The following is an 11,135-nucleotide window of genomic DNA, read 5'->3' as shown; positions in this document are numbered from 1 at the left end:
TATAGGAAAAAAAATCACCCCTTCACTTTTAACATTTCTAGATTTATGGAAACAGCCCTGTCAGATGTAAAAAACATAATATACTGTTATGAATTCGAGAATCCATATTTTTGTACCTTAAAAAGTTACTTAGTTTGTTTGTATCACCACTTTTAACATCAATTTCGCAATGAAAATATTTATGAATAAAAAATGTATACAAAGAGGCATTTTTCTACGAATGAATCGATTTAATTGTGAAAAGAAAACACATAAAGCGAGCAAACCTTAAATTCGACCATCTGGAAAACTGCGAGTCCGGCAACACACGCGCACGCGGAGTAAAACTACATTACCCATGAAGCCTCGTGCCTAAAGGTACATTTCCTGTATCGTCTCTGATTGTTTTCCTTCTTGGATTGTCGAGCGTAAACAGTCAATTGCATATCCCTTTTGTTATAATTACAGTACAGCCAATGCTCGACAACGTTTTATTTTTTGATACCCTTGTTTGGCTTGTTGCAACGATGAATGTGAACCCAACGTCAGGCCTTGATATATCGAACGAACTTGCGGACACCGAAACCGTTTAAATTTCCCGCTGCGTTAGGCGCCGAGTTGTGTCTTTCATGCCTTGGAAACCAACTCAAGCCAGGGATTCGGCTGGAAGTGAATTACGACCTCGAGTTCATTAAGGGTACGGCTGACCGTGGGCCCGGTGTCTTCAGACATGCAGACGACGGACATTGGATCAAAAGAGCACGGCAAGATTTGGTACAGAAAGCCGATACCGTCCCTCAGTGACGGGTAAGTGGAGAGGCGTTCGGGGGGGACTTCTGTTACAGTTAGCTGCCTTTTGGGGTTTTGACAAGGGCTTCCTAAGGGACGCTGCCGCATTTTGAATGTTCTTTTAAGTGTAAAAGTGTATCATTCGATCCCTAGTTTGGTTCTATGCTGTACACGTTGAGTTGCGAGATGGTAGGCAGTTGTTCTAGAAGTTCATTCATTGAATAGATTCCGCCGCTTAACTACATGAGACAAATGGTCTGACAGTGGCAGATCGTCCCAACTAAAGATAACAAACTGCTCAGTTCTTATTCGATTCAAATGTCTACTAGGAGGCTAGTTTATTAAAATAAAGAAGAACGTAATATTTTAAAACCGGCTTCGCTTGATGCCCTTCAGGGTCGCAGAGATTTCAGGCTCCCTTGTCCGACCTAGACGCGTCGAGTGAAAGGCACGAACCGACTGAGGGGGGCAACCAGTCAATTCCAGGGTCCACACTACCGCTGAGGCAGTGTACAGATGTCGGTTATCCTAATATATGCGTTTTAGTACGGGATGGGGCAAAGATTTCAAACCCACCTGAGAGGCTACACTGCTAAACAATGCACCATAAAAAAAAATAAATACGAATATGGGAAATTAGAAACCATATATTGCTCCTACTTTTCTGGGTTGTTTTCCCAGTAAAGACCCAGAAATAATCCATTCCTAGTTAAGTGGGATTTCTTTGCTTTTCCTTTAGTCTTAATCGAGCAGTCTTGTTTTTACAGTCACTGGTCAGTGTTTAGTATCTTGACTCCGACCTCTTTCTGAAAGGAATAAAGCAGTGAGTTTCTAAAGTGCAGACACCAGTATGAACTTGTTTATTACTGCTTTTTTAAATTTACATCCACCCAGTAATCAGTCTGAAAAAACATAGAACACGAGGGTCATACCAAATAATCAACCTGTTAATTTTCATAGTCAATGTGACTTATTTATTTGATATTATTCAAATGTATACTTTGTTTACAGCTCTACAAATTCCCCGTCCACACTGATGTGTGTTTCCATCAATTTCTAAAGTTTAAAGATGCTATACTGCTAGTACTCCATTCTGGATGATGGCAACATGCCTCTCTCTGCCTGAACGGCTACTTCTCAAATTGTCATGCTTCATGGTCTGGGTCTACTTTTTTTGCCTCGGGGCCTGGCTAGATTGCCATCATAGAATCAACCGTGGAATTCATGTTGTACTAAAGAAACAAAAATGAAGCAACAAGACAATGACACAAAACCCTCCTGCAAATCCCGAAAAGAAGAACTGGTGGGCTGTGGAACTGTCCGATCAGAGCTTAAATTTTAGCTGAATTGAGTGCTTGAGGGGCGATTGACGTGGACAGGATATGCAAGAAAGTCCGTGAATATCACACAGTTGAAGAGGGGTGGACAAAAATGTCTCTAAGTTAATGAATGAGACTGATGGACAATTACAAGAAACATATTCAAGAGGTTATTTCTGCTGAAGAAGGCAACACCAGCTTTTGATGCGAAGGTTGTACATATAATGTATTTTATCCACAGTTACAATTCAGATTTTTTTTTTGTGTGTAAATAATTGTAAGTAAACATTTTCACTGTTATTTTTTAGTTTGACTGCCTTAATTGAGTCCAGTCAACTTTATTTATAAAGCACCTATATAAAAACACCAAAGTGCTGCACATTAAATAATAATAATAGAAAGACAATAAATGACATAACCTAGTATAACCGAAAAACATTCCATAATTGCAGTCAACGTGTATAATGTACAGTGGCTATCCAATATATAAAATACAAACCAACAGCCCTTTTTAGTTTGAATTAAAAACCTTTTGGAAAAGTATATGTTTTCAGTCTGAATTGAAAAATGGTCAGTTTTCGGAGCAAAGCTAATCTGTAGTGTTAGGTTGTTCCAGAGCCGTGGAGCAGCCACTGCAAACTCACAATCGCCCCTGTGCTTCAGCCTTGTCCGAGATACCAGCAACTGGTCAGACGATCTTGAAGACCGAGATGGGCGTACGGTTAAGAAGAGACTGGTAAGGTGTACTCGGTGCTAAACCATTTACAAATTTACAAACAAGCAATAAGTGCTTGAAATTGATTCTAAAACTAACAGGTAGCCAATGAAGAGAAGCCAATATCAGGGTAATGTGTACTCACGTCCGAGTTCTAGTTAAAAGCCTAGCGGCTGCATTTTGAATGAGCTGTAGGCGATACAGAAAAGACCACCTAACCCCGGTGTACAGAGAATTAAAGTAATCCAGGCAGGGTGAAATATAGGCATGTGTGACCTTCTTAAAGTTAAAAAACAAAAAAAAAAAAGGCTTTGCCAGCAGTCTTAACTGGAAAAAACAGTAATTGAAGAATATTTTTTAAAAATGAAGTATTTTGGGAAAAGGAAGCTAAGGATAGAACTGCCAGGAAAGAGGAAGGCCTAAGCGAAGGTTTATGGATGTGGTAAGAGAAGACATGCAGGTGATGGGTGTGACAGAACAAGATGATGAGGACAGAAAGATATGGAAGAAGATGATCCGCTGTGGCAACCCCTATTGGGAACAGCCAAAAGAAGAAGAAGAAGAAGAAAATCAAATATCCATACATACAAAACACATACCTTTTTATGGGGTGCACTTATTGTTTCACAGCTCTGTCCAACATAACCTAATATTTTGAAAGTTGCTTAGTTAGGACAGCAGGGGTCCAGACCCTCCACAGGAGCTAACCATAGAAGAAGTGTGTTTCCTTTAAAGGGCCTGTTCTCTCTCTCTGTCACACACATACACACACACTCTTAACTTGCGGTAAAATTAGAATGCACATATTTGTGATGTGGAAGGAATGTTCGAGTACCTGGAGAAAACCCACAGTTCCATGGGTTGACAATGTTTTGGAGAGAAAAAGTTCAACCTGCCATCTTCTTTACAATGTGAAAACATTTTCAACAGAGAGCAATAAGAGAGGATTAAAATGGATGCTTACTGTTAGATTAGCACAGGTAGAAATATGAAGCCACTGCGACCCTGGACAAGTTTACAGTATGATTTTAAGAATATGATTAGGATATGGGTATTGGTAACCTAAATATGCATTAGCTTAACATAGCCCTGAAAATTTTTTTTTAAAAAAGTATCTGATTTACTTCTTCAATAAGAAGGTTTAGGAGAGTGCGATTCATTTGAAAAATATATTCTTTTAGTTGTGACCCCTTCTTACAGCTTGCATGTCTTGCTTTTGTTATAAAACAAAGATTGTACCCCCAAGCCTTTAACAACAACAACATTTATTTCTATAGCACATTTTCATACAAACAGTAGCTCAAAGTGCTTTACATATTAAAGAATAGAAAAATGAAAGACACAAATTTTAAAACAAAATAAATCAACATCGAATAATAGTAAGGTTCAATGGCCAGGGGGGACAGAAAAAACAAAAAAACTCCAGACGGCTGGAGAAAAAATAAAATCTGTAGGGATTCCAGACCATGAGACCGCCCAGTCCCCTCTTTAGTGAAGTGTCTTCATAATTTTCTGTGTCAGTCATATATGGCATGAAATTTGAATGCATTTCTCACTTGAGTGCAGAGAAGAGCCAAGCAAAGTGACACCTTTTATTGGCTAACTAAAAAGATTACAATATGCAGGCTTTCGAGGCAACTCAGGCCCCTTCTTCAGGCAAGATCTAATCAAAGGGTCTGAGTTGCCTCGAAAGCCTGCATATTGTAATCTTTTTAGTTAGCCAATAAAAGGGGTCACTTTGCTTGGCTCATCTCTACATTCATAATGGCTAACACGGTACAACACCCTAGTACTACTCACTTGAGTGCTAAATGCATGCTGGATTTGTGTCTTCTGTTTCCTTGAAATAATTAAACAAATCCTTAAAGTTATTTGTGGCTCCCTGCTTATTATTGAAAGTTAATTTTCTTAATATGCCATATTTTTGTTTCTTTTAAACAGGGTTATAGTTAATGTTTTCCGGAGTGCTGGAGGGATCCACACCAAGACCATTCGCTTTTTGCATGTTGCCTTCAGTACGACTGGAGACGCATTCTTGGCAGGGGACCATCATGGAAATATCTACATGTTTGACATTAGCAGAAACAAGTAAGGGTGTAAAATGTAAAATTATGCCACTCTGTGTTGTATTGTAGAAGTAAATCATTCTTTACTATATCATTGCATTTTCTAGGTTTACCCTTGTTCAAAAGACTGGTCAGGCATGTACTGCTCTGGCCTTCTGTCTCCGAAGGGGTACGGAATACTTGGTGGCTCTGGCTGACTACTCCATTAAATGTTATGATACAGGTACTGTCAACTGTATAAACACAAGTGTACTGAAACTTTTATTTAAAATAATATTATGAAAAGAAAAAATATGGACAATCCATGATTCTTTTATATAGGGTTGTGCTGGGACATCTTTTTTATTTTAAAGACTTTGACTACAAACATCTATACAGTAATAGTTTTTAAACAGTAAAAGAACTAATTCACTTATCCATATTGTACCAATTCTACTTTTCTGTTAAAGTCTGTTATGCTGCACCCACAATTATTTCTGATCTGACCATTTGCAAGTTTGATTTTAAGATAGACTGCTATCTATTTGTCAATTTTCTGAACAAGCTAAAAGGATCTTATGTTACCCAAAGCAGGATTCAGCCTTGGATGGAATGGCTTGACACACTTTTAAACGTAACCATACTCATTAAAATTGAGGCAAGGTGGAATCTCCAGAGTAGCTGACTACTTTGTGAATGTTGCACCTCAGAAAGTTACAATTTGGTCACTGCTTATGTGTATGCAATGTGATGGACTGGTATTCACCCCAGGGGTTTTTCAGCTTTGCACACAGTGCTGCTCAGGTTTCCATAGCTTCCCCACTACGCCGAAATCAGAAAAAGCAGGTAATAATAAATAAATAAAACTGAACAGTTTAATGACCTTTAACTTACCTATTTGCCATACATACATCACCTTTACAAGTATTATATTTTGTGGACGTTTTCGGGTAAAATTTAATATAAGGACAATAGCACACTGCAAAACGTTTAGCACAAACACCTATGCACTAAATCAGTGCATAAGGTACTAATGTCAAGGAAATTAATCTCACGTCAGTACTGTTATTAATCTTGGTAGTCCCATTCTGTGATAGACCTACGCCATTAACCAGTTGGAAGGAGAGTAAATGAAGGCAGTATGGGATGCAATGGATCAGGGATGATTCTTAAGACATTTACATGAGTCTAGTTGCAGACATAATATCCTGTGATTTTTTTTTTTTTTTTTTGAAACGGTGCACATGACCTGTTGCATGTTGGTCAGACATGCTAGTAAGAATTTCATGGCATTCTGTACATATGGCAATATTAGTAATACCACTGCCACCACAACACTTTGCAGCCATTTCTTGTCTTTGTAGAGATCTTGTCACATCACATAATGACGGAGCAGGTAAACAAGTGCTTTAAATAACATAGATGGTTCATTTCTTCCTATAACATATCTAACTTCTCAGAAAGAACAGGGTCTGGTAAGCTCTCAAAGGGATTTTTTTTTTATCATGTTAAAATATTGGATATGAGTGTGCCACCATCCATCCATCCATCCATTTCCTAACCCGCTGAATCCAAACACAGGGTCACGGGGGTCTGCTGGAGCCAATGCCAGCCAACACAGGGCACACCACCTTCAAATCCTCGCCATTGACATGTAAATGTCAGAGTGGTCTTTTGCATTGCTTAACATCCACCACTAGTGTTTTCTCAGTGTTTGGCTCTGTTTCATTTAGGATACACCGTTTCACCAGTTAGTTTACCTTGTCCTCAATGAAGACATAATCTGTGACCTACAACAGTCATGTATCATCTCAGAACATGACCATTCTTGAAGAGCCTGCTTATGAAATGCAGTTGGTAGTTTATAAAAAGAAATTATACCAAATAAACATTAGGTTTAAGCCAGATTTGGAAAACCTGTCTTATTTACTTAATTACTTTTTTCCCCCTGTGAATCTTTTATACAGCTACTAAGGAGCTTGTAAGCTGGATGAGAGGACATGAATCATCCGTGTCATCAATCTCAGTTCATGGATCTGGTAGATTTGCCGTCACCACTTCATCAGATACAGCTCAGCTCTGGGATCTAGACACCTTTCAGAGGAAAAGGAAACTCAACGTTCGTCAGACTGTAGGCATACAAAAGGTCAGTACAAGTATGACTTTAGCGAAAAACCACAAGGATGATAGAAACAAGAATTCTTAATTTCAGAGAGCACCTGCAGTCTTCACTGCTGAAATGATATTGAGTAATGATATTTTATTTAGTTGGCAGCCCTTTGCAATGGAGCTGCATTGTGTAAATAATTTATTCACTCAAAACATTAGTTTTGGAATATTATAGTAATGGGGATATTTTGAACAGATTGGATCTTAATGGGTTGCACATTGTTTACTGCTGCTGTCTCATTGATCCAGTGTGGTGGATTCAAATCGCACACACAGTCATTGAGTGAATTTTGCATATTGTCCTAGCTTTTTTTTCAGGTATTCTGGTCACCCTCAAACATCCTCAAAAACACACGTAATGTTAATTAGTAAGTTTACATTTGTCTTGTGTGAGTCTGGGTTTGTGGATCATTTGATGGACGGGTGCTCCAGTCAGGGCTGGTTTCATCCATGCTGTTGGTAGAACATCAAGTCGAGTTTTGAAAGTCCCTAACGTCTTACTGTCTACTACACTACTTGGTAGCTTATTCCAAGTGTCTATCGTTCTTTGTGTAAAGAAAAACTTCCTAATGTTTGTGCGAAATTTACCCTTAAGTTTCCAACTGTGTCCCCATGTTCTTGATGAACTCATTTTAAAATACAAGTCTCGATCCACTGTACTAATTCCCTTCATAATTTTAAACACTTCAATCAGGTCACCTCTTAATCTTCTTTTGCTTAAACTGTAAAGGCTCAGCTCTTTTAATCTTTCCTCATAATTCAACCCCTGTAGTCCTGGAATCAGCCTCGTCGCTCGTCTCTGGACCCTTTCTAGCGCTGCTATGTCCTTTTTGTAGCTTCACCTCAATGCAACTCTGGATCAAAGCAGTTTGAGAATGTACTGTTATGTTAAGCAGTTAAAGGAATACTCCAGGCAAAAAATATTTTTCTAATATGTTACTTACCAGTTGTAGTTTTGTATTGATTGCCAAAAATTTTTTAATCTCATATTTTCATGGAGAACAGAGATAACAAACTCTGATAGAGCGGGAGTGTATGTAGACAAAAGGTAGATCACGGCAAACAATATAAAATATCCAAGAAAAAAATCTGACATTACTTGTGTCGCATAATCCACACAACAAATAACCCTGTTATAAACTCACAATGGGCAAAATCCATGTTCTGTTTGCTAAAAGATTTTTAAATAAATACTAAGCAGCTTATGCCTTGGAAATCACTAGTCTGAGCTGTTGACTTAAAGACAGGATTCTTGACCAATGTTTTTGCAAAAAATGCTTGATTTTTGCCCATTGTGAGCATACAACTGGATGACTTGACATTTGGAAGATACATAGATACTTTATTAATCCCAAGGGGAAATTCACAATTATATTATAGATTATATGACATGAGTAACATGAAATGTATTTTCATGAATATTTTTTATTTTGTTAGCTGTTGTCCAATGTTGGTATAGATGCCCATTCTACATAGAAAGTTTATTTTCATTCTCCATGTAAACATTAGACTATATTTTTTTCTCAGCCATAATTACAAATTACATGAGGTAAGTAATATATAAAATATAACATTTTTGGATGTAGTATTCTTTTAGTGCAGATTGCTTTAAACTTAGATCCAGCATCATGGAAATGCAATATTAAAACTTATCTACCTTTAACTTACTGTATTATGCCTTGAGAAGCCATGTTTTTATGCAGATTGGTAAAAATGTATAAAATATTCAACCAAGTGTTTCAAAAATAAAATGTAATCTGTAAAGATAGTTGTGCATGGGAATAGTACTTAGGTAGACAAAGAATAGCATAGATTAATTAATTAATAGTGAATTTCCAGAGTTTGGAAAATGGTTGATGTGATGAAATGTATAGCGGCCCTAATATTGATGGTGTTATAATAAAAGTAGGAAAACACACGTAACAATGCATGTTCAGTTAAAGTCTATTAGAAATTCACTGACACAGTCTCCTGTGCTTGTTTATTGCAAATGACGTTTGTCTGGTCAACCGACTAAGGAGCTAGCTGTACATCAGAATAATCATTAAGCACTGTAACAAACAAATATGAATTCCTCCTCGCGTGTTTGAGGGTTTACACAAGCACAGTCTTGGTCCTTTGTGTAATTCAAAATAATAAAACATGGCAGTAGTGATGTGAAATTATTTGGTTTGTGGTTTAAAATACAAGAAAAAGAAAGTCTTCAGTAATGTTGCTTGGCTGCTGGGCATGTGCCAAGGCAAGGGAGTTCTTAGCAATTACACAAGTAGAACTTCTTTTGTATTCATGCCATTTCATTATGTTTGGACTGTAGGAAAATGCATCTCCTGAACATCTGCATAATGTTTACATGAAAAGGAGTAATCGCTTTGTACAAGCAAAAGCATTGATGTTATCACAGTCCTATTTTGTAATACAAACAAATGTTGTTATTGCAATTACTTAATTGATTTTGATTGAGTTGTGGAGTATTTTATTATTTTTTTTTCTTTCTTGTTCTGATTTTTATGGCTCATGTTTGAACTTGTTGCTTGATATACAGTGGGTGGAACAGCCCAATCCTGGACAATACCTGGCATGTCTACTTGTCAATGAAATACTTGCTTTATATTATAGATAAGTCCCTTTTTCCAATTATATTTTAACATATACTATATAAACTTGAACTTTTATTGCCAGCCAACATAGTTGCTAGAAATTTCTGTTGATGTTACAGTACTTCCATACTCCTAACATGATATAAATTGTGTTTTTTAAATTGTATTTATAATACATGACACTATCACATTATACACTCGCCTAAAGGATTATTAGGACCACCATACTAATACGGTGTTTGACCCCCTTTCGCCTTCAGAACTGCCTTCATTCTACGTGGCATTGATTCAACAAGGTGCTGAAAGCATTCTTTAGAAATGTTGGCCCATATTGATAGGATAGCATCTTGCAGTTGGAGATTTGTGGGATGCACATCCAGGGCACGAAGCTCCCGTTCCACCACATCCCAAAGATGCTCTATTGGGTTGAGATCTGGTGACTGTGGGGGCCATTTTAGTACAGTGAACTCATTGTCATGTTCAAGAAACCAATTTGAAATGATTCGAGCTTTGTGACATGGTGCATTATCCTGCTGGAAGTAGCCATCAGAGGATGGGTGGTCATGAAGGGATGGACATGGTCAGAAACAATGCTCAAATAGCCTGTGGCATTTAAACGATGCCCAATTGGCACTAAGGGGCCTAAAGTGTGCCAAGAAAACCTCCCCCACACCATTACACCACCACCACCAGCCTGCACAGTGGTAACAAGGCATGATGGATCCATGTTCTCATTCTGATTACGCCAAATTCTGACTCTACCATTTGAATGTCTCAACAGAAATCGAGACTCATCAGACCAGGTGACATTTTTCCAGTCTTCAACTGTCCAATTTTGGTGAGCTCGTGCAAATTGTAGCCTCTTTTTCCTATTTGTAGTGGAGATGAGTGGTACCCGGTGGGGTCTTCTGCTGTTGTAGCCCATCCGCCTCAAGGTTGTGCGTGTTGTGGCTTCACAAATGCTTTGCTGCATACCTCGGTTGTAACGAGTGGTTATTTCAGTCAAAGTTGCTCTTCTGTCAGCTTGAATCAGTCGGCCCATTCATTCTCCTCTGACCTCTAGCATCAACAAGGCATTTTCGCCCACTGGACTGCCGCATACTGGATGTTTTTCCCTTTTCACACCATTCTTTGTAAACCCTAGAAATGGTTGTGCGTGAAAATCCCAGTAACTGAGCAGATTGTGAAATACTCAGACCGTCCTGTCTGGCACCAACAACCATGCCACGCTCCAAATTGCTTAAATCGCCTTTCTGTCCCATTCTGACATTCAGTTTGGAGTTCAGGAGATTGTCTTGACCAGGACCACAGCCCTAAATGCATTGAAGCAACTGCCATGTGATTGGTTGATTAGATAATTGCATTAATGAGAAATTGAACAGGTGTTCCTAATAATCCTTTAGGTGAGTGTATAGTGGAAATGGAAAAATAGGTTGCGCAGAACACAAATATATGAAACAGTATAGTAAAGTAGAATCGCACTCCCGTTCAGTAATATTTCAAGTAAGTGATTTTAAAATAC

General features: G+C 38.1%; 1 protein-coding gene across 1 annotated transcript in view; it reads left to right on the top strand.

Moving 5' to 3' along the window:
* The first annotated feature begins 350 nt into the window (after positions 1–350).
* Positions 351–11,135, top strand: part of tbc1d31 (TBC1 domain family, member 31) — a 51,722-nt gene continuing 40,937 nt past the window's right edge. The window contains exons 1-4 of the mRNA XM_039738399.1: positions 351–786; positions 4,744–4,890; positions 4,976–5,091; positions 6,815–6,993. Of these exons, the coding sequence (XP_039594333.1) occupies positions 710–786; positions 4,744–4,890; positions 4,976–5,091; positions 6,815–6,993 (519 nt within the window). The 5' untranslated portion in view covers positions 351–709. The remainder of the gene's footprint in view (positions 787–4,743; positions 4,891–4,975; positions 5,092–6,814; positions 6,994–11,135) is intronic.

The sequence above is a fragment of the Polypterus senegalus genome, chromosome 16 (genome assembly GCF_016835505.1).
Source record: "Polypterus senegalus isolate Bchr_013 chromosome 16, ASM1683550v1, whole genome shotgun sequence".
In the NCBI taxonomy this organism is placed as follows: domain Eukaryota; kingdom Metazoa; phylum Chordata; class Cladistia; order Polypteriformes; family Polypteridae; genus Polypterus; species Polypterus senegalus.
The sequence above is the reverse complement of the archived record's forward strand: the minus strand, read 5'-3'. Positions and strand labels throughout refer to the sequence as shown.